This window comes from Daucus carota, chromosome 5 (assembly GCF_001625215.2).
Source record: "Daucus carota subsp. sativus chromosome 5, DH1 v3.0, whole genome shotgun sequence".
Classification (NCBI taxonomy): domain Eukaryota; kingdom Viridiplantae; phylum Streptophyta; class Magnoliopsida; order Apiales; family Apiaceae; genus Daucus; species Daucus carota.
In genome coordinates, this window is record NC_030385.2 from 1,159,308 (window position 1) to 1,183,924 (window position 24,617).

The 24,617-nt window shown below is 35.6% G+C and overlaps 2 protein-coding genes across 2 annotated transcripts; both read right to left on the reverse strand.

Moving 5' to 3' along the window:
* Nucleotides 1-484: 484 nt before the first annotated feature.
* LOC108223231 (NADP-dependent malic enzyme, chloroplastic) lies at nucleotides 485-5,816 on the reverse strand. The gene is made up of 20 exons (XM_017397377.2): nucleotides 5,631-5,816; nucleotides 5,036-5,295; nucleotides 4,681-4,801; nucleotides 4,511-4,585; nucleotides 4,147-4,298; nucleotides 3,957-4,062; nucleotides 3,782-3,847; nucleotides 3,309-3,404; nucleotides 3,159-3,230; nucleotides 2,988-3,071; nucleotides 2,819-2,917; nucleotides 2,509-2,556; nucleotides 2,365-2,418; nucleotides 2,073-2,171; nucleotides 1,906-1,995; nucleotides 1,731-1,808; nucleotides 1,528-1,602; nucleotides 1,347-1,437; nucleotides 1,051-1,179; nucleotides 485-930 (listed from the first exon to the last, which is right to left on the reverse strand). The coding sequence occupies exons 1-20, from the start codon at nucleotides 5,658-5,660 to the stop codon at nucleotides 842-844; spliced, it is 1,914 nt and encodes a 637-aa protein (XP_017252866.1). The 5' UTR covers nucleotides 5,661-5,816; the 3' UTR covers nucleotides 485-841.
* Nucleotides 5,817-7,848: 2,032 nt separating this feature from the next.
* LOC108222914 (ABC transporter G family member 29) lies at nucleotides 7,849-16,530 on the reverse strand. The gene is made up of 23 exons (XM_017396884.2): nucleotides 16,278-16,530; nucleotides 15,757-16,179; nucleotides 15,067-15,276; nucleotides 14,784-14,868; nucleotides 14,434-14,593; nucleotides 14,256-14,332; nucleotides 14,097-14,150; nucleotides 13,785-13,875; nucleotides 12,732-13,033; nucleotides 11,991-12,589; nucleotides 11,712-11,872; nucleotides 11,458-11,567; nucleotides 11,159-11,312; nucleotides 10,908-11,063; nucleotides 10,659-10,822; nucleotides 10,159-10,491; nucleotides 9,781-10,071; nucleotides 9,612-9,695; nucleotides 9,388-9,521; nucleotides 9,070-9,297; nucleotides 8,790-8,961; nucleotides 8,448-8,702; nucleotides 7,849-8,347 (listed from the first exon to the last, which is right to left on the reverse strand). Exons 2-23 carry the CDS (start codon nucleotides 16,149-16,151, stop codon nucleotides 8,075-8,077), a joined length of 4,488 nt encoding a protein of 1,495 aa, XP_017252373.1. The 5' UTR covers nucleotides 16,152-16,179; nucleotides 16,278-16,530; the 3' UTR covers nucleotides 7,849-8,074.
* Between the last annotated feature and the right edge of the window lie 8,087 nt (nucleotides 16,531-24,617).

Here is a 24,617-nt window from a genome sequence, read left to right on the forward strand (position 1 = left end):
GTATTTTTTCAAGCTTAAGAACTTGTTTTTTTCTAGAAAAACATATTTTATATAATTGTTTTAGAAATAAATTTTAAGCATTTGGTTTGCATTCGTTATTTAACAAAAACACAAGGACTTATTTCAAAAAATATATATATAATTTTATGCATTTTTTTTATAAGCGTTACTGAAATTTAAAATTAGCAAACAATCATGATATTTAATACATATCCTGAAACTGTGCCATTAAGCAAAATTGTCAATATATATACTTAACGAATTTATTTATTTAAAGTTTACATTTCCTGTACATATATCTTTTTAAAATAAAAATTTTATATAATAATAATCATTATAGAAGTAATAATAATACAACTTGCCAAAACAAGTTGCTTCCAGTTTTAGCCTATGACTCGAGGCATCCAAGACAAGCTGTGGTCGGAGAGAAGATTGAAAACAATATAGTAGTTCACTTGCCAACACATTTTGTCACATAAGAAACCAGCAAAACTCGATTATCTCGACTCCTGAAACTTTCATAATAATCTCAAATCCAGATTATACATATTCTACTACTATACACAAAATCAATACACTATGCATGCTCACCAGCATGCAAATACATTTTTTTCTCACACGTTTTTCCATCTACTTTTCATATAAAAGGGATTTACTAATCCTTGAAAATTCTTAAAAGCTAAAGTTCTGAACTGTTAGTTAGGGGTAGGTACACCCCCCAGCTAGATAGTTCCTGACCTTAATATAACTTATATAAAAACTTGAATAACGGATACAATGGAGACTATAATACGAAAACAACATCATGTTCTCCAACGCCACAGTGGAGATTCTTCTGCAATCACCGATAACTTCGATAACTAGGGCTGTACATACAGCTCTCTGCATACGCTACAAGATCATGTGGTTGTGGAAGTCGAGTAGCCAAACCTATAAAGCAATGACGAGTCAGAAAAGGTCATATTTTTTCCTAAAACTTCTTCTTTTTCTGTCAGAAAACAATCATATATATAAATAAACAGATGTAATAGTAGTACAAGTAAATCATACCAAGCTCATATGCTTTGGCTGCCACCTTGGCAGCAATGTTCGCAGAAATTTTTCTGATATTGGTAAATGGAGGGAATATGAGCCCCTTGTCAAAGTTTTCTTGTGTAACCTCTGCTGCTAGAGCTTCAGCTGCAGCGAGAAGTCAATCATTGTTCAGATGGAATGAGTTTTGAGGAAAATAAATTGGAAACAGGAAATTTTAAGGAAAACTCTCATAAAAACTGGATCATGGTGGTTATTCTTCTTGGGACATTTCTACAAGTGGACTAACAGAAAAAGAAGTGCTATAAACATACAGGCTGCCAGAAGCATGTCATCATGAACACGGATGGCACCCGATATGATTAAACCCAAGCCAAATCCAGGAAATATATATGCGTTGTTTGCCTAAAATGAAAACATAATCTCAGTTGGAACCTGTTATATATATATATGATTATGTTGGTATTGAATTGAGCAAATTAGATAACTTGGGACCTGTCCAGATGCATAAATCTTTCCATTATACTCAATAGGGTCGAATGGACTTCCACTTGCATATATAGCACGGCCCTAAATATACAACGTATCACAGGAACCAACAAAACCATTAGTCCATAATCCAATCACCAAATGAACAATTTAATAATTAATGTCAAAAAGTTATGCAGGAGTAATGTACATATTCTGCATATCATTACCTTGCTCCATGTGTAGGCTTCTTTAGCCGTACATTCTGATTGTGAAGTAGGGTTGGAAAGAGCAAAGATAATAGGTTTCTGCATGCACCAATAATTTGCAGCGTGTTAGCTTTGTCCAGGGATATTTTTTAGCAAATGATGACGAATTTTCAGAATAACTACTAGGTATACAAACCTCATTTAAAGATGCCATAGTCTCCACCACGTCTTTAGTGAATGTTCTTCCCACTCCTGATGATCCGATCAACACTGTCGGCTTGATTGCCTGTTAATTCAGATATTAAGACTGAAAATCTATACTTTCTGAACAGAAACATAAAAAGAGAGTTTGTCTTTTCAAACCTTCACAGCATCCACAAGTTCTCTGATAGGTTCATGTTCATGGGCCCATGGTTTCTTGAAATGTTGGAGTGATTCCAAGCGAGATTTGACAATCAAACCCTACACAAAGAACAAGAAGACAAATTTGTAGTTTGTTCCAGATTAAGACTTCATATACAATCGCGAGTTTTTCACAACTATTTTGTCTTTCATCACATCTGAAGCTAACTTGGTTATTATACGTTCCTTTCTATCACGATAATCAGACTCTCGATTGTAGGCATTAGTCACCATAAATTGTGCTTTGCCGTACCTTTGAGTCCACAAGGAAAATCTTCTTCCGGGTCTCTTCCAACGGGGTATTTGTCTGCATATTAACTCAGTTATTCACATTGCTATAATTTAACTAGTTTGAATTTTATTCTAGCTAGTATTTCAAACTTTACAAAGTTTTTACCTGCTTTGATATTTCAAGTGCTATGAGCTCCGCGATACCAGTCCCAGCCTAAAACAACCAAGAGATTATCAAAACATATTTAGGTCCATACTTAGAATTAGAAGGGGCGACATATTTGTGGGCTGGAAAAATGCATTATCTTTTAGATACAGATTAAGTTCTGAAGATCAAGAACTAGAAGAAAGGTGCTTAAATAAGATTCAGGAACTGGTAAAATATTGGTTACTTTGACTCATATTCGAAAGGACAGTCATTTTTTGCCTAGAAAAATATATTAGAAATCTTTTCTACGAAGGTCGTCAAGCCACACCTCGCCTGCTCCAAGGAACAGAAACTTTTGGTCAGCTAAGGTTCCACCAACTAGTTTTAGTGCTGCCATAATTCCTGCAAGTACCACAGATGCTGTTCCCTGAAACAACGTATGTAAGTTAACATAAATAATTACTAGACAAACATACACAGAGGAATTTGTGGTATACCTGTATATCATCATTAAAAACAAGATGTGTAGCTCCATACTTTGCCAAAAGATCAAAGGCATTGTGATTCGCAAAGTCTTCAAACTGGAAAAGCATGAATTGATGTGTCAATTCTTGTACGAATAAAAACTCCTGTAAATAGATAACTAAAATACGTATAAGTAAAAAAACCTGTATAAGGACTTTCTCTCCATAGTTTTGCTTGACCGCAGACATAAACTCATGTAAGAGTTCTGCATATTCCTGTTAAGAAGAGAATTTATACAGTTTACTATAATTAAAACAAATTTCTGCATAACTAAGCATGTCATTAAATTATACCTGGCCAGTTGCCCTCCTCTGCCTAAGTCCGATGTAGAACTCATCATTTAACAAATCCTCATTGTTTGTCCCCACATCAATGGTTACAGGTAAGCACTGACGATGATAAAAATTGATTGTAAGTGCCTTATTATGTGTGTGTGTGTGTGTGAGTGTATACACACACACACAATATATATATATATAGAGAGAGAGAGGGGGGGGGGGGGGAGAACAAGAAAAGCAAGGACTCAATGTTATAGACTCGTAGCTGACTATGCCACCAATGTTTATAAGCAGATAACTGGATGCCTCCTTATCCATATCCATATATCACAGCATGAGAATTTTTAATGACTTAATAGCTACCACAAAGTTGATCATCTACATGTATCATGTGGAGCTAGAGTTGAAACAGAAGTTGCATGGGACAAGAAATAGTAATGGTTGCTATACATGTGAAGAATGCTAAGATTGGCCTTAAAAGAACTTACAGCAGAAGGACGAATTCCGCCAAGCGCTGTATACAGAGATAGTTTTCCTACAGGTATCCCCATACCCTGATAACATAGAGAATCACATCATACACATATAAAATTATTGTCAATCAATGCAACTTGGAATGATGATGCACACAAATCGAAATGCCAACCAGATGTATCAGAATACCTGGCAACCAAGGTCCCCAAGTCCTAATATTCGCTCCCCATCAGTGACAACAATGACTTGAATTTTCTTCTCAGGCCAATTCTTCAGCACTTCCAGAATTTTGCCTCTGCAAAAAAAAAATAAAAAATTCATCAGTAATCAATTCTATTATAATAGTGAAATATACAACCACGAGCTACTGAACACATACTTTTCCTTTAAACTGATAAAGAGACCCTGAGGACGCCCTAAGATGCTTCCATATTTCTGACATGCCTCTCCAACAGTTGGAGTATAGACAATAGGCAGTAGCTCCTCCACGTTCTCGATAAGAAGTTTATAAAACAGTCTCTCATTGTGTTCCTACAATTAATAATGATTATTAAAAAAATACATCTGATTTTCAGTAAAACAGAACACCAAAAAAAGCATGAAAGCGAGTTCACAACTTAATAATAATATTGATAAAGTCCACAATCATCAATACACAACATAGGCAGTGCCAACTGAAATGTGGGTCCAGTAACCTAATAAATTTAAGCAACACTATCTCCTTTCAATAACAGTCAATTTACCTGGTAATCCATCATAGCCATGTATTTCTGCAGAGGCACTTGATAATTACGTATACAGTTCATCAATTTCTTGACCTGATTGTGGACAAAACAAAGACAACTTTTATAACAGAAAAGAGCAAATGACATAGCACTGAAAGCTCTCTGCCTCTTAAATCGACACTAATTACCTGGAGATCTTGACTGACAACCACCGGAGGAAGAAGTCCCCGGAGATAATGAGCATCCCTCTCTTTCTCACTAAAGGCAAGCCCTTTGTTGTGGTGAGGATCCCGCATCAATGAGTACCCGCTACAAAGAACACATAAAAGAATTCTCATTAGCTATCATCTTCATCTCAGGGGTCTCAAAACAAATTCGCATCAACAAACAATAACTCCAATAATTTGGTCACAGCTCTTCCATTTTCCACATACCCTATATTTCAACGATTTATGTTTTCAGGGATTTTAAGCAAATCTCCAACCAATTAGCACACAAATTTAAAGAGCAAGATCGCGGTATACACTAGTGAATTAAATTTACCTAGCAACCGAGACAGTCCACGGAGTGATATTATGTTCTTCAGTAGCACTATCCTCACCGTAGACATCCTCAACACCGCCACCAACGCTAGTTTTGGAATCCGATTCGATCACCAGAGCAGCAGGTGCCTTTAAATTAGTCTCCATCAGAACGGTGGCTTTTCGATCAGCATTCGAGCTCGAAGCCGATGAAACCACCACCGAAGGAGCTGAAACTCGCCTTTGCGCATAGCTCCTCGATACTCCGATCACCGGATTATACTATACACGTCATCAAACACACATTACTTAAAGATCAAAACAAAAGCAATTAATTTAAAACCTACACATATATAGATCATAAGAAGCAATTAAATTAAACACGCACACATAATAGATGCAAGAGAGAGGAGGGAGGGAGAGAGATGCAGAGAGAGAGAGGGAGAGGGAGAGAGAGAGAGGGAGAAAGAGAGAGAGAGAGAGGGAGAGAGAGATGCAGAGAGAGAGGGAGGGAGAGTGAGAGAGAGAGAGAGAGGAAGAGAGGGAGAGAGAGAGATGCAGAGAGAGATGCAGAGAGGGAGGGGGAGAGAGAGGGGAAGAGAGGGAGAGAGAGATACCAGAAAGGTGCTTCCATTGAGAGACATCATGGTGAAATGCGACACAAAAGACACGACGGCGCCGGAGAATTTGACGTGAACGGGACCGAGTCGCCGCCGTGGGAGAGATCGAGAGAGAGAAGAGAAATGACGGCCAAGGCTCTTGAGCTTATTTATACTATCTGGAGATGGCAGCGAAGTTGTTGTCGCATATACTTACAAACTGGGAGATTACGTTTATGTCCTCTTGCGATGAACGGCTGTGATTAAAAGTTAGGGTTTGGTAAAGCTGCGGGGGTTTATTTGGCGTTAGGGAGTGTTTGGCGTGACTTTCGATGAAGCTGACAGAAGTTTGTCAAGTTGGAAAATGGTTAGAAAATGTTAGCGGTCTTTGTTTCACTTTTTCGGAATTAACTTAATTTATTTTAGCATAGATATACTACTCCCTCCGTTTCTTTTTACTTTGCTCGTTTGAGATGTCGGGACTGTTCATAACATGAGACAAATGATTAGTTTACGTCAAATCTATGAGACCAAATATAGTCATGAGTGATCTTGTTGGATTCGTATTTATGAGTATTTTAATACGATGAAGTTTTTATATTCAACACTAATATGAAACTAAAGATATTAACGATAGAAAGTGTGCATTGGCAAACGTGTCCAAGGCAAATGAGAAAAGTAATAAGAGACGGAGGGAGTAGTTGATATAGTTTCAGCCTTTTCGAGATCTTTGATTTATTAAAAAAAATTAGTTAAAATTTCAAAATTTATTGTTGAATATATTATAAATCAACTGAATAATTATATGTTTATTTCCTCTTTGATAAAAAAAAGAATCAATTTATTAATTAAAATCCATACGGCATCTACAATCGCGGTTGAATACTTCTTTTTTCGAGCGATAACTAAGTAATTTGAATATATGTACTTGTTTTCATATGCTTAGTTTTCATCTGACTGTTCTGAACAATCGACCATAGATCCACCCGATTTTGATAAGTCTTCGACAAATCCAAATCCTTAATTCATTGATCCATCCGATTTTACAATCACGGAGTATAGTATCCAAATAACTAAAAATCCAGGTATTTATTTTTATTAAGAAATATATTTAGAAAGAATTGAAATATTTAATCTAAATATTAAATTTCAAATAAGTAGTTTTATTAAAAATTGACTGTATTTAAAAAGTAATAGTACATATTTTTGGACTTTAATCATGTCCTTACTAATAGTGACAATTTTTTGTAAAGTTTAATATCGATATTTTTGGATGTCAAAAAATTCTTAATACCTGGATGGTGGTTTGTCTAATTGTGCGGTATATTTTAATAAAAATACAGACGTGTAGTTATAGAGGATCGGTGAAATGAAGCACTTTGTTTTTGTTAGGTGGGTATTAGTAGCACTCATAAATTGGTAGGTTGCAAAATCTACAATTGCTTTCGGAAAACTATACAGCTGCATATGATTGAACGCTGAAGACAGTAGGAAAACAGGACATCACCCCCTGTTTGTGTGAGTTAGAGCCTGTATGTTTGGGCTTAAGTCTCAGTTTTAAGTCGTTTTCGACTTTAAACATGAAACATTTGTTTATGTAATATTTTAAACTCTCAACATATCGCATAAATCACGTTAAGTAATAAATCACGTTAATATAGAGATCATAAGCTCGGCCAAACTCAAACATAGCTCTTAATCAAGACTAAAGTCCTGACTAGTAAGAAATTTGTATATAAATTTTTATGTCTTGACATGGTTGCAGAAATTGAGAATGAGAACTCAACTAACTAGTCGATTCAAAATTTATAGGAGATTTTATCGATAAATCACGGATTTGTAGTCATATCGCATAGTAATCGCTAAAGCAATAAAATATTTTTTAAAAGTGTAAAACTTTATAAGGATTAATCGAGGATCTTCATAATAGTGTGCCTCGGCTCCTTGAGAATTCTAGTTCAAGCTCTTTCATATAGATTTGCTAATGTTCTGTCAGTATATATGTTAGAATCTCGCAAAGCAACACTGATGTCTGAATAAATCATCTGCACAAGCACAGGCTCACAAGTCACAGCCAACTAGTTTGATGACAAACAGCATTCAAGCCCGTGATCACAGAATTAAGAGAGGTTGATCCTCGCAGGAAGTTCCCGACATGATCTTATAACTTAGCAACAAGTATCATGTTCATGTTCGCGACTTTGACTACAATAATGAATTTTATAGCATAAAAATATATCCAGAATGGAAAACTTGGATTTCAATAAATTCTCGATCGGGTCTTACACTGAATCCTCAACTAAACAATATGCTAGCTAACTTCAAATTCATATATTTTGCTTGGAATAAATATTTCATATATTCACACTTACTATAAACCTCAATCGACTATTATGAATCCTATTTCTTGAATTTCTACGTAAAAATATACACTCACAGACCTCCCTCTGATCTTCAGTCCTCTATCTTGTCTGGAAGTTCAATGTTTTAAGGCAGTAAGCATACAAGAACGCGAAAAAGACTGTAAAGCCAACCAATACCACAGCCACTGGAGCCATAAAATCCGATTCATAGCCATAATGATCATTTATGTACCATTTGATGGTTGGTTTAGTCGACATTCCTGGAACTGTGATGGTGTCTGTTACGTCGCCATACTGTGATACTATTAATCCGTAGACGGTCCAGGCCACGGGGCAGAGGTAGTAGTACCATATCCACCACTTGGGAATTTTCTGTTAATTTTTTTGAAACAGGAAAATGCAGGGTTAGAATTTATTTTTTATTCTTTTGATATTCTGAATTTTTTAGAGGATAAATGTGGAAGTAACTTACTGGTTTGGGGATGAAGAAGCCGGAGAAGAGATTGAAGAGTGCGTAAAATGCAGCTGCAAAAATGGCTGCTACTTGCTGGTTTGGTGTGATTGACACGGTCATCATTCCGTAGTATGTGAAGTAGAGGAAGGAGAAAAATGTTATGAAGAAGAACCAGAAGAATTTTGCAGCTGTCCATTCGAAGCACACCATTGCATACACTATAAGAGTGTAGTATATGGTTTGGACAAGCACGTATGGTATCTCGACAAAGACCTGCATCGACGAAAGCCCTTGATTAGCAGGTCTGAATAGGTTTTAATGATGAGTTGAAAATTGATATCGAAAGATTTTGATAATTACCTGTGATAAGGCATAAGGGATTGCAGAGTACATCCCAGCTGCTCTTTCGCGGTAAAATACTGTTCTTTCAACTGCTACAATTGGTTGTACTGTTGAGCAATTGTTAATTCCCACAAATAATACGGCTGCATACATGGCCCCGATGATGACCGAGAGATCAGTGCTGCTGTCCCTGTAACATATAATTAAAGGAATGAATAAACAAAGCGATATCACCTTGGATACAGAGAGATTATAATAGAAATCTGGTTTAGAGTTTATGGAGAAAATGGAGACTGACCTTTTGGTGCCAACTTTCCAGAAAATTGTCCCGACCATGAGTGCAGCAGCCAAGGTAAAAAAGTATCGAACAAGATTGTAATCAGGACTTCTCCAGTAACTAACCCATTGTTTCCATAAGCAAGACTTAAACTGTCCCCATGTCGGCTGAGAATACTCTGTAGCGAAATAAAGGTCTTTCGCCCCTGCAGGTGGGATGCTCAACTCCTTCACTAAAGCCTGGTTCCTTCTGCTTACAAAAACAAGAATCAGTTAGACCAGGAACATGATACTATACCCTGTCAATTCATGACTCACACTAATTAAATTCTTGACTTACTGATGCAGTGCTGATGATCTGTAGTACTCTGCAAAATCCATCCCCAGTCGGCGTTCTACAGCAACTGAACTCACTTCAAGCATCCATGTGGCAGGATTGTATTTTTCTTTGATTTTTGGGACCCCGGGAATCGCCTTTAATTAATTGTGAAATTCCACTTAGTTTCCCATCAAACTAACAGCAATATATTCCAATATATTTAAATCATATCAAAGAATAGGTACCTCAAAATATTCGATAATTTTGTGAGAATTGCTGCCTAATGGTCCTGAGTATATTACTTGCCCTCCTCTTTTCATAAGTAGCAGCTGATGCACCAAAATATGATAACATAAGATACTGCGCGAGAGAGGCAAGATAGGGACATATTTAGACTTCGTATAGGTATTTTACCTCATCAAAAGCTTCAAATATGTCGATGCTAGGCTGATGAATTGTGCAAACAACAGTTCTTCCGGTGTCCACTGTGTTTCTAACTGTCCTCATGACAATAGCTGCTGCTCTTGCATCAAGACCAGAAGTTGGTTCGTCCATGAAGATGATAGACGGATTAGCAACAAGCTCAACTGCAATTGTCAACCTCTTTCTCTGTTCTGTAGACAAACCACTGACTCCTGGAAGTCCTACAATAGCATCCTTGAGGTCATCCAGTTCGACCAGATCAATCACTTGTTCCACGAAAATCTGACAGCAAAAAAGAAGATATAGCGGTTTAGTATTATAATCTTAACATGATAAATCTTTATGTAGCATGAACTGTTGTAAGCTTACCATCTTTTCTTCTTTGCTAATTTCTTTGGGGAGTCGAAGAAAAGCTGAGTAAATCAACGATTCCTGAATGGTAATCTGAGGGGAGTGGATATCATTCTGTTCACAATATCCAGAGATTCGGGCAAATGTTTCCTGCTTCTTTGGAAATCCAGAAATTTTGATGTCACCTTCAACATATCCACCTGTCTTTCTTCCAGACAGAACATCCATTAATGTTGTCTTTCCGGCCCCACTAACTCCCATCAGTGCAGTCAAGACTCCGGGCCTAAATGCACCTGTTACTTCCTGAAGCAACTGGAGTCTGTCATCGGTTACACCTTGGTCCTTCATCTCCTGTACAAAAGTAACAAATATTAATATTGTAACCATGTTTCTATGTGAGAACTAATGAGTTTTAAGCCAATAGTGGCATCTATCATCAAACCTCAACAATGTAGTGTGTGTCTGTGTGTGTGATTGAGGAGGGGGGGCGACAGAAGAGAGAGTAAGACGAATCAAACCTGAGGCATATCGACAAAGTAATTTACTTTGTCAAAAGACATAGCGAGGGGAGTGAATGGAAGAACCATCCCTCTCTTTGGAGAAACACCTGCAGCAGCTTCAAGTCTGGCATCTTCATTTCGACTGAGTCCCCTACTGGTCATTCTCTGAAGTGCCATCTCCCCTAAAACATTTGACCAGTTTAGAAAATAGAATTCTATATGGATAATGATGAATGTTACATATATTTGTTCATGCAAAAGTCTTACTAGTATTATTTCCATCAGATGCTGACAAAGATTTTGGGAGTGTGTGAGCTCCTCTCGAACTGCTTTTAAGTCTTTGAGATTCTGCAGATTCTTCCTGGCTAGCTTTCATCTCCATGGCTGTCTCTTTGGATATTATAGCTTGCTTACTTTCAAGAGCTAGCATAGGAACAACAGGACCATAAAGGTCAGTACAATGTGGGTAATCAACAATCCATGTCTATAATATTTGAAAACATAAAATTAAAACTTACGGTTCAGATACATGAGGGCAAAGGTGAACAGAATGTTAAACAGAACAGCAAAACCGAAAAGAGCTGCTGCACCTATCCATACCCAATTCTGGTTTTGATATATATCCAAGTTTTTCAAAACTGCCAGTCCCAGTCTAGTAGTGTTATCCGAGCCCTACAAAAGTATAACATTAGCTTACAAACTTGTTTGTGCAGTATATTTTATGAAGCATTTCTATACTTATTTTGACTAAAGAGAACAATTCAATACGACGAACTTTGAAACTCAAACAAGTATGAGAATCGGATAAACAGCATACCAGTTTATTCATCCATCTTGGAGCATACATTTCATTTACAGCCAAGGAATTGTAACCATAAGTCAAAGGTGAAACCCAATACCCCCATTCCCACCAGTTTGGAATTTCACCTGTCACGAAGGAAAAACAATTATGAGTTATGATAAAAATCTTCACAAAGTTCAAGCTACAACTTCTGATTCCTGTCCATGTAGTGTGATATCTGAAGGAAAACTTTCACAACTAAGTTTATGTAGTTTCATATTTTTACTCACTTTTAGGTAGGATGAAACCTCCCAAAAGAAATACGAGAAGGAGCACAAGGGCCCCTCCGGTGTTTGCAATGATCATGGTTCTACAAACTCCAGAAATAAGCCTAAAAATCCCAGCAGCCATTTGTTGGATAAGGAATATCAGCAGAAATTGCTTGAAGAACCTGAGGAAGTCAACAGAATACACTCTTATTTCACATTTTTCGGAAGTGGAATAACAGCATTTAACAGTAGTTAAATATTTACTATCATGTAATTGACTAGCTAGTAGTTACTAGTTACCTGCTGCCTTCCGGGGCGAACCCTATAGTGTAGTATGTCACGACCATCCAAACCGTAGTTTCTACAAGCGAGATGGGTACTCTGAGCAAAAAATTTGGAAGTGTAAAAGTCCAGGGCGGGTGAAAGAGAAGGTCTCTCTGCTTGTAAAATACAGGAAGTCTCTGTATGGTGAGAGATAGTTCAGCAAAACCATTGAACATATTGATGATCATGCCGAATAAAAGTGCACCAACGTAAACTCCACCGTCATTTTCAGTCACAGTGTTGAGTTCAGTCCTTAAAAACACGGTTGCTGCAATAATTGCCACAATGATGATTTGAACAGTCTTGAAGATATAAACAAAGGAGTTTCTCTGTATCAGTAGCCATTCTTTGTCAAATGAGGCCTTGAGGAGATCCATCTTAGGAACCAAGTACTTTTTGAACACGAGAGCAGCATCGTGGCTTTTGGTCTTGTCGTATGGGATTGCCAATTCATTTTCAAGCCTCAGTCCCACGTGGAAACGCTTAAAGCGGTTGGAAAATTCTGTCACTGAAATGTATCTGTATTCTCTTGATTTGTCCACCCAATATTGTTCTTGGTCCTTTCTTGACGTAACCTGTGGCAATTACTCATTTTCAGTGTTTATCGAAATAAAGCACAGCGCAAACCTTATGGCATTGCACATTGCAAAGGAAGCTCTTTAAAGTTATGGATTAGCATTCACATGAGTTACAGGCTTTGGAATATCGAACAACTACCTCTTGCAAGAAGTCAGCTGTTCCTTTTCGCTCTGGACACTTAAACCCACAATTCTCAAAAAATTCAACTACATGTTCTCTTGGGCCATGGTACACAATGCGGCCCTCAGATAAGAGGATAATGTCATCGAAAAGTTCAAACGTCTCAGGGGCTGGCTGGAGGAGGGACATCAATAAAGTGCCTTCAGTCAGGTGAACAATTTGTTGCAGGCACTTAACTATTTGGAACGTTGTAGAGCTGTCCAAACCCGTAGAAATCTCATCCATGAACAATGTCTTACAGGGTCCAACAATCATCTCTCCTATAAAAGGATTGCAGACAGTAAAAAAGTTCAGCACTTTAAACTTGTAGATCATAACTTTATACGTAGTGATGTATAATAGCATGCTTTTAATTTTTTACGCAGAATCTACCAAGGGAAATATACGTATGAGTTACATAAGCCAAGATGTTCACAAACTACAAAGAATTGCAGGTACCATATAGCATTTTAGGTGCTCTGATCATCTGATGCATGATATTATCGCAGTCTACATCACATTTATTTGATAACTGATTGATATAGTCATATAGTCACTAAAATGAATGATGAATGGGGGAGTTGTTAAGATATAACTAATCTCTGCATAGCTATCAGGGTGCCCCAGTGCACTTTATTTGGTTCTACTAGTGTCTCTCTTAATTGTCGTCGTTTTTTTGTAATCATTCACATAAATGTTTGACTAAGTAACCTTGGCTATCTTTATGTCACCCTCCCTGACCATACACAGATGTAAATTTTCACACTTCAGTCTCTGAAAAAATCGGATTGATGGGGGGTGGTCCAGACGATAGGGTATAGTCAGCAACGTCGTTTTCTTACCAATCCTGAATAGAATTTTCTTTCTGACAAATCAAAATTTTATGATGGGTCGAAAGTTGTTTAGTTCTCTTAATCCATTATACAGCAAGACAAAAAGGAAGACTGGATTTGGTTATCTGTCAATGTCCAGTGCCCTCATCATACATACCTAAACCTAAGCATCGAAGGGTTATATGATCAGGTTAATTACCTGTTGTTACTCTCTTCTTCTGGCCTCCTGATATTCCTCGAATCATATCATCTCCCACGATAGTGTCTCGACAAACATCAAGTCCAAGTATCTGCATTGGTTGGTAATAAAAGGTCCACATAAGAGTACAGTTTCCTTGTTAGGTGAAGAGATGTTCAACAATATCATAATCAGTCTATATTTTTATGTAAATCCATTGTTCCTGTTAGATTGCAAAAGGACAAGAGCTTAATAGTCTACTATAGTACTATTAAACGAAAAAGGTTGTTCGTCAACCAAAGGAAATGAACATAGATAGAACGCCCTTCTTACCCTTAATGTGTAATCAGTAAACAAGCTGCTCTCCACCCCTTCAATCGAAGTAGCCTATAAAACAAGTGAAAAAAGATGATGAACAAAATGACACAAATTTACGTGTTTTAAAACATACAAGCACATAACTGATGGCATCATTTGTCGAGAAGTTTATACCTTCATGAAAAGATCAATCTCAGCTTCAGGGAATATCCCGGCATCCTTTTCCCTCCTTGCTAACTCAGTCAGGAGTTCTACACACATTATTCACCGATATCAATTAGACATCGAGACGCTAATTTAAGACCCTAAAAATTATTAATTCATAGCTTAATTAAAGAACTTAATTAAGTACCATATCTGGATCCAACACCCTGACATCTAGCAGAGAAATCCAGGGTCTCTTTCACTGTCATTTCTCCGACATGAACATCGTTTTGGCTAATGTATGCCGATGTCTTCTGTGGCACAAATTCCTTAAGCTTGTGTCCATTGTACGTAATTTCGCCTCTAACCTGTTTGTCAGAGTTTGTCAGATTAACGTAACTCAATTAAGTGCACAATTCTCTTGCAACAACAGAGGCCGTCACATCAATTTCATAAGAAGTAGATACTTAACCATCGCACAAATATTATTACATGGCAATCATTACTAGATTAGTAGAACTAATCAAGTCAAAAACTGCAGCTTGGAATGAAACAGACCTTTAAGCTAGAGTCCAGTTTTCCAGCCAAGGCCAGCAGAAGAGTTGTTTTCCCAGAAGAAGGTGGGCCCAGCAATAGGGTCATCCTATCATTTTCACAAAAAAAAACAAGTAAATACAAATTAAAATTAATCATCTTCTGTCATGAGCACTACATGCAGTACTAGTACTAGTAATTGCATGGTTATTTAAATAGGTAAATAACTAAATATACCTTGAGAATTATTATTGGAACAGATACTAAGTTGTAAGATTACAAGACTACTCGTTCAAATATAAAATACCTCGATGGCTTGATAATGCCAGAAGCATCCTTAAGAATAGTGAGCCTTGTCTTCTCAGCCAAGCTGATCCCAAAGCAACTCAGAGCCGATTCAAAGATATTACGGACAGTGTTTGGTAACGTCGGAAGTGCTCTGTCTCCGACGAAACAATCAGCATCTATTGTCAGATGCTCATATCTGACCTCTACTGTCGGAAGTGTTATTCCCACTCTGCAATTTCCACCCAAAAATTAATAATTAAACTAAACCACTTAATTTAGCAGTTATACTAACCTTAACTACTCAATTTCATTAATTAAACCAGTTCAATTGTAAAAAGTTGCCAATTGTAACTGAATCCACAAATCCACGTTTTAAGTTACTTATAATTAGTTAAGTCAAACAGAAACAGGATCTCCGTGGTAATAACTTTCGGGCCATTAGAAAGGCCATTAACGCGTAAACTACAATTAGAAGAAATTAGTATGAGGTCATGCAAAGATCCTCCCCTTGCCGTCTGCTCATAAACTGAGAGAGACCTTCTTCATGACATACTTTAACTAATGTTCCACGAAATGTAATTAAAAAAAAAAAATCTAATCAAATTTCTCAACTGTAAAATTTAATAATAACTAACTAAAAAAAGTAGTTAACCAAATAAAGTCTGCACTAATTAAATTAATTAAATTAATTAGTAGAGTAATTACGTACTTGTCAACTCGATCTCTGAGTTTCAACAAGAACCTCTCATTGTCCTCCTCTGCAACCTTGAACAGCTTATCGATGAACTGTTGTTTATCATCGACTCCGAGTTTTCGGACATCGACTTCCTTGTGAGCCGGAGTAAGGCCTTGGTTCCTCGACTCTGCATTGTAGTTTTTCATGATGGTTGTTCTTAATCTATCGTACGTTGGGAGTTTTTCTAGAGCAGCCCATCTTAAGGCTTCCTCGTCTTCGTCTGCGGCTCGGCTGCTCCTTCGCATGCTCCCGAAGACTTCTTCGACGCCTAGGCTAGCCGCGGCTCGGCTCACGCTCCGGCTCAGGCTGCGGCTCATTCTCCGGCTCCCTCGCCTCTCGGAGTACTGCCTGCCTTTCTCTTCGTCCATTTCTCTCCGTTCCAGCCAATTCTTTTTCCTGTAAAAAGAGCCGGATAAATAAAAACATGTAAGATAAATTTGTTAGGAATTACATACATGCATGAGAAATAAATTGACAAAAATACTATAACTGACCAGTTCTCGTAAAATTTTAAGGTGTCGGGAAATTAATCGAGAGAGACACGAATATCTGAGGGGGGAGAGGTTCCTGGATTTGTTAAGAAGAGCTTCGGTCTTTTTAAACAGGAAATATGCTGGGGGTTGGTGAAATGCTGAAAAATATTATTTTGTTAGAAAAGATTTACTACTCAGTCCACACTGTAGAAGTAAATGATAAATTGACCCTTTCTCTTTTGGCTTGCAGGCTAGAGATGGAGAGAATGGGTGTGATTCCACAATGAAGGGACTCAATATATATAGGAGATTCGAACATCCTTGGCTCTGTTTTTGGCTGTCTTTAAAATTGTGACTTAAAAGATTAAGATAAATTAATAAGTTAAAATATTTATTTGAATAATTTTGACTTATTAATAATTTATGAGTTATTAAAAATACATTAATAAAAAAAGTGATTTATGGATGACTTATGAATAATTTATTTTAAGTCACTGAGTAGCTTGTGAGCACCTCGACTAATCCGGTTGGACATATTTGTACACTCCCGAGCATCGTAGTCCACTTATTTCCAGAGCGTTTAGGAAATCGAATTCGTGACCTCATGACCTCAAGACAGTAAGTTTTAATGTTGTGTTTGGTTGGGATGAATGAAAATGGATGGAATGAAATGAGATTTGAACTATAATTTAGTTGAATGTATAATAATATCATTCCTTCTACCATTCCATTGTTATCATCCTTAACTAAAGCTCAAACACTCCATTTTGTGAAGGATTGCTTCATTCCTTATCATACTTATTTTCGACCCAAATCTTATCATACAAAATTTGCGCTTACTTATTTTTTTCAAAGTCCTCCATCCTACACTATTATTTTCTTTTATTTTTACTCATTCCATTCCATTCACCCTAACCAAACACAACATAAGTGTCACTGTCCAACCATCTGATACACGCGTGATACATTTTTGTGTTTAGTAATTTGTTTTATACTCATTAGTTAATGGAGTCTGGTTGCTACTAGGAAAGTCGTGACCTCGTGGTGTAATAGAGAGCTGTGATAGTACTGCGCTTGCATAGTGTTCAAACTTGGAACAAAGAATGGAAACTAACTAATCGAGTGCCCACTTGATGTGCTATGGCCCGGCTATGTGCATTGCCTTGAATTATCTCCAGGTTGGTGATGCAACGTGGTCAATATTGTTTGCTTTGTTTTGTATCCCCAAACGTTGGTTTGGATGGATGGAAACGTAAGAACAATTGAATAATTTCTTATTTGTATTTGGAATTCAATTATTTTGGATGATGCGTTTTGAAGTTCGATTATTGTGTAGAAAAGGTTTTGTCTTGGTGGACAAAATTCGGGTATAGAATTATTTATAAAAACAATGGTTAATATTCGATTAAAATGCAATCAATTATAAAAAAGAAATTATTTATGATAAAATGAGATAATCTTTTCCCGATATTAGAACACCTTCTATACATACATTAAAAATTTAGAATTAAATTATCCATCATTTTTTTAGCTAAACGTATGTTGGAATGTCGGGAACGAACCCATATTACGAGCACAACTTTTGTAGATACTCTGATCATATTTTTAGTCATTTAAGTTGTGTTCATTTCGATAAAATGAAATGATTTTTGATGTTGGTTTGAGAAAATATTTACAGTTTTCGTTTTCTCAGTTATTTCATTACTACTATTTTAAAAAGAATTATAAGCACATTGTTTCTGTTCTAAAACATCTTCTGTAATACTCAACCTAATATCCTTTCTTATAATCATAATTGCCTCCATCTCCTTATCCATCTTTTCTACCTATCTCAATCTCTATTCCCTTTCTTTCCATTTCAATTCTTTCTCTTATACCAATCTCAAATGCTAGCCATCTTTTCACCATCTATACAACACCTCTCTTCATGTTTTTAGTTTTCTATTAATAAACACCCTCTTTTGTTTGTTTCCTCTTCAATAGAATCGACTTTTGTACCAAATCTTGAAAATTCCATTTGAATTTTTCGTATCCTTCTGTTTGAGTTATTTTTTATGTGTTGTCTCGCTTTGTGCATGTGTCTCGTTTTATATGAAGCGTTAGTTGTGTTAAAAATAAATTTTACGATGTACTGAGAGATTTGGAAATCTCGCATCAACAATACGTTCGACATGTCTATAACTGGTGTTCGTCAAGTATAGCTGGGGTGCGTTTGGCACTGTAGTGAAAATCATATGCGCTCACCTTTCACAAAAAATATATGTTCGTGACATGAGGCCTTTAATATCTATTTTTGTAACTGAGTTCTCTGAATTTTGCACTATCCATGAAATTACTGTGAGAGTCAATTGTGAAGCTACTGTTTTCAGGGGAGATGTAGGCTGGATTGCTCGGAAAGCCATTATTGTCATTTTTAATTTTAAGAATATTGTATTCAGTTAGTTAAGTAATTCGAAAACAAAATGACGAATTATTTAACTCGTTTATTTGTTTTTAACCTGGTTGCATGATCAGTGGGGATTTTCCCGATTGAGTCTCTTTCAAAGTATTAATGAAATCCGCTCTACTCTTGGCAAAAAAAAATAGAATTATAACCCACATATTTTGGAAGGAATGCTCATTTCACTTCTGCATCATGCTTCCTTTCAATTTTCATCATAAAAAAAATTAAATTCGTTCATATTTAGGTATTGTTTGGTGTTGCTGTTGCAGACAGCAACATAAGCTTTTTGCTGAAAAGCAAGTGAAATGTTTGGTAAATTTTAAAACAACTTTTCCGAACAGCAGCTAAAAGCTGCTTTAAGAAAAAACAGATCTTTTCATGCCTTTGGAAAAAGCTGTTTTTCGACTTTTGCAAGGGCTGTTACAGATTTCACTACCAAACATTAACAAAATTTTTTTTTATATATTATAACTCAAAATAAACCCATATCAAAAAAATTACCAAACAGTTATCTAATTTCTGCAACAACACTTTTTTTACTAGCACTTTTCCTGACCGCACAACAATTTGTAACTGCACTCCAAAACAGACCCTTAATCAATATCATTCTCATACTTTCTTCTTTCTCCATAAAATTTTTATATAATTTCATTCCATTTTTCACTCATTCTATTTCATCTAAATGAACATAGCCTATAACACACTGATAATTTAGAAGCAGCCTTTTGCACTTTTATAATAAGTTGATAATGGATGTACATTTTCCCCTTTCTCTTCTCTTGTGCTCTAAATACTATTACCTCCCTCCTATCAAGTTGTTTATGTTCACTAATTGCACGTAGTTTGAGTCTTGTATAAAATATAGTTTAATTACGTTTTTTTTTGGATTTTTTCCGAATAAAATTTTGAACATCTGGGAAATTTTTGAAAAGAAAATATCATAAAACTATATTTTATAGAAGTCTCGAAATACGTGCGAAAAAGTAATGTAAAAATATTGTAAAATTTTTCTCTTTTTTTTCCAGAAAAGGAAGTACTTTCATTAATCAGAATAAAATACACCCACGACAAACCCCCGACTGTCGATACAACCAGGTTGGAAAACAAGTAACATACGAAAAGTTTTTTTGTTTCTTATCGTTTAACACACAGTTTCAAAATTTTTAAAGTTAAAAATAAAATCAAAGATATTTCAAGAGATTCAAATTACACCAACATTGGTAACATCACAATTGACTTTATCATATAAAAGTCATTATTAGACCGGTGTAGTGTTTATAAACCCTAATCACATAAATTGAAATAGGAGGAGCGGCACCCTATCTATCTACATGCTGAATAATAGTTACAAAGATGCCGAAAATGTAAACCTAGATAAATGAAACTATAAAGTTAACATCGGAAGTGTGTATATGTGGCAAACAAAGAGGTTTTTAAAAAAAAAATAAAAATATATGTTTAATATTATAATTTGAAAAAGAAATTTTTCAAAAATCATAATCTTAGTTATATGTTTAAATGATTTAGAATTGTGTCAAAAATTCAAACGACTAATATTTTAAAACGGGAGAGTATGTGTTATTCGTCCTCTTCATCTTTATAAACGCTTACTGTTAACGGAGAAAACTGGTAGGTTAACAAAGATGAGGTTCGCGGCGTGAATCAAGATTTGTCGCGGCGGTTGTTCGTCGGAATAGGGGGTGGTGATTGGTTATGTTTGGATGTGGCTGAGATCGTAGGCATAGGGTTCAAGATCGCGAAGAAAACTAGGGGTCCATTCACTGGCCTCTCGTTCCCAAGAGTTACCTATGCCCACGATGTGCCTACGTACCCCTATTTATAGGGGATCAAGCCGGTACGTAGTTCTTTCTCCTAAGAGACCCAAGCGGGCTGGGCCTCCCCTTCTAGAATCTTCCTCCCGAAAGGGGTCCAATACGATGAGGCCTAGCCTTGGGCCTTGTAGACTCTCGAGCACCCAAGGCTTACCCCAAATGCAAGTACGCTTCTCTACTCCCCGACAGGGACAACCCGCCAGACTACAGAGATAGAGCCTTCCAGGGCGAGCCTTCGAGAAGGTTCCACATGCTCCCCGACAAGGACAACTCGCCAGACTACAGAGCAAGGCCTTCTCTAATCTTCATTCTCTATCTCCCAAGGAGGGCAACTCCTCAGACTACAAGGTAGAGTCTTCGACAAATTAACAGTAGGATCTATACATATCCAAGGGCGTCCCCCTAGGTAAAATATGTCCCCTTCTGCCCTTCAAATGACGATCTTTCTCTGTAAGCTTCAACTTGGCGCCCTGAAGATAGGGTGCGCCCAATCTTCTTGATGTGGGTTCTTCTGATTGACATGGCTAGTTTGGGCTTGGTCCAATCTTGAGCCTATCATAATCTTCTTTTATGGGCCGGGTCTTCATGGTGATTTTTGCGTATAACACTTACCTTTCCAATTTAATTAATAATAATAATCGTTTTGTCCATGTGCATGTGTTTATCCTCCCTAAATTAATTATCAATTAATTCGATTGGTATTAAATTTAACAAAACCTCATGCCTTTTCTTGACTTTCTTTAAGCCGACCTGTTATCATCTAAATAATCTGTAATTAAAAATAATCATGTATACGACATCGAATATTATTTACTATAATATGCTAGGAATGATCTCATGCAACAGTGATATTTTATGCATGACTAGTCATATGCTATGAATCTGTAATCTACCTACCAGTAATTAATTTATTCGAATTTTACCGGTGATATCGAATTTAATACTCCTATAAAAAGAACTACTTAACAGAAAAACGTGTCCACTGTATCTTATCAACAAATTTAAGTTTTTTGGACACTTAAGTGGTTGATGAAGATGACAAATCCGGCTGAATTTTATTGACCAACTTGGTCGATGTTTATGTTTATTGTTATATTTTTCTAGTTTTGAAAAGCATGTTTGTGTCATTGTGTGAATATTTTGCCAAGGACGTTACTATTATGGACAAAAAATAGGTATTTTTGCTCACAAGTGACAATGTAGTACATATATTGCCACATCAGTAACATTACAGGATCAATCAAATCGAGACGAATTTTTTAATAGATTTAAGTAAAAAAAATAAAAAAAAATTAACGACAGTGTACATACATGACAACGAAATATGACAAAATTGACAATGTATAAGAGATTTTGGGATTATATTGGTGTCTTTCTCTATTGATAAGATTTTTGAGGATCCTATGTAGAAATTTTGACCAAGTTTTAAAAATCTTATTTTAAATACACTACCATGAATTATAACAAAATCGACGGTGTATCAAAATTTTGAAGTTACATCATGGTCTATTTCTATCGATAAAGAGTCCTATGTATAATACTCATATACTCCCTCCGTCCCATTTTAACTGCTTTTGACTTTTTTACACGTATTTTAAGACGTTAAAAAAATCATATCTAAACATAGTTATTCTTTATAAAATTTATATCAAATTAAAGTTTAGAATCTAAACTTTTATTTGAAATAAGAATTGAACTTTTTTATTGAGTATAGCTATTGTTTTTTTACGCCTCAATATACGTGTTAAAAAATCAAACATCAGTTAAAATGGGACAGAGGGAGTACTATTTTACTGATTTGGAAACGAGCTCCTGTGCATGAATGGGTAAAAGTAATGTGTTGGGATAGTTTGAGCAAATCGAACTGCACGGGAATAGATGAGTTCTGTCTCGTGAAGTAGCACATTCAAGTGATAAGAAATGGTTTTTCCGGTGTGTGCACATGGGTACATGCTAAATGCGAAATTTTACAAGTTTGGAATTGAGAGATTTTGATTGGCTCTCATATCTTAATAATGATGACCCCCTGCAAATACAACAACCACACCAATAAAAACTTCTCAAATATATCAAATTCCGCGTTTAGCATGCGCCCATGAGCACACACCGACAAAACTTATACTCCCTCCATCCCATTTTAACTGCTTTTGACTTTTCTACACGTATTTTAAGGTGTTAAGAAAATCACATCTAAACATAATTATTCTTTATAAAATTTATATCAAATAAAAGTTCAGAATCTAAACTTTTATTTGATATAAGAATTGAATTTTTTTATTGAGTGTAGATATTATTTTTTTGCACCTTAATATACATGTTAAAAAGTCAAACATCAGTTAAAATGGGACAGAGGGAGTAAGAAATTAGGAATCCCTCAACAATTATTGGTGATGAAATCATGACACCAATATATTCATATTATTGGTGTCCCATGCCATCTACTATTACTCTTTTTTCTTTAAAATCATGTTTTCTTTCCGAAGTAAACAGAGCTTCCTTAATTCAGAGCTGAATTAGAGCACGGTTGGCGAGAATTGGAGTGCATGGTTCAAGTTATTTTCGATTTTACACTAAAAAGATTCTGTTTTCCTAACTGAGTGACAAACCGGTCTAAAGTAAAATGACCATATGTACTAAAATTAATATCATCATATAAACGAGTTACTGATAAATATTATTTTTATTATTATATTTATGTAATTTATTAATTACTTATAATATAAAATCAGTTAAATAAAGTATTCATTTTTGTGGAAAACCGGACATGAAATCATCAAATAAAACGTTTGCATGACACTGATGTCAGTGATCTTACCTTCCCTTGATAAATCACCAGCTTCTCGACCATTTTCATTTACTCCTATATTTTATCCTTTAATTTTGTAATTAATAAATTTTGAAAAAATATATATGATAGTAGATAAAACATACTGTACCATTCAGTAGTACAAATCTTATTACATCCTTATTTATAATTTAAGTGTGATATTTAATCAAAATTTGGTTATTTTGATCACAAACAAGTCATATAAGACAATAAAATAAATTGAGAGAGAGTATGGGTGTTTGTTTCCGGCTTAGAAGCCGGGCTTCTGGTTTATAAGTTAGAGGCACTTATTTGTACCGTTTGTGTAAAAAAATCAAGAAACACTTATAAAAAGCTAGGAATGTTAGCTTTTATTTCAGAGTTTCTGCTTATTTCCCAAACACTTTAATCACTTATAAATCTTAAGTTGCTTCTAACTTCTACTCCACTTTTTTATTTTAAGCAAGAAACACTTATTTTAAGTTCACCCAAACGGCCTCTATAAAACTACGAGCAAGTTTGATTTATCTTACTTAAAATTAAATTATTTATTTTTAAAATAATATTGAAAAATATACATTTTTGTAGCTATCAAATATTCAATACTTAAAATATTACATAAATATGAATTATATTTGAATATAAGTCTTTATTTTCGTCAAAACAAAATTGGCTGGATAATATTTGGAAGATGGCTATTTACACCAACTAGAAGGGATTTGTACAGGGTCAAGAAATAATAATTTAAATGGTCAGGTAATTTTAAAAGAAAACACAATGACCAAACATTGGACTCAACTTCTCCGTCTGTGTCACTTATTTTAATTTTCTTGAAATAAATCACTTATCTCTCTAAAATATATATAAACATAACCTTTCAACATAAATAACTTATTTTTACCTGTTAAATATGTAATACGAAAAATATCGTAAATATATTTTTTCCGTAAAATTAAATCATTATTTTCTTAACCGAAGCTTTCTTTCAGCTGGTCTTCCATTTTCTCCTGCTGTATGGCAGTAGTAAGATTCTACTTCGATCAACTTTTAATTTCGTCAAGGCAGTAGGTGTAAACTTTGAAGCTGATCAGACCACCACATACATATAGTAGAATATATGGTCCATAATTTAAAGTGATCTAATTTTCGACTTAGACGACTCCGGCGTCCGTCTTGTTTGAATATTATAAATTTATAATCACCCAAATTGGGTTGTTGCAACCATACTTTAGATTTTCTCGTCTCTGGATCGGAATGATATAAAATTGAAACGAAAAACC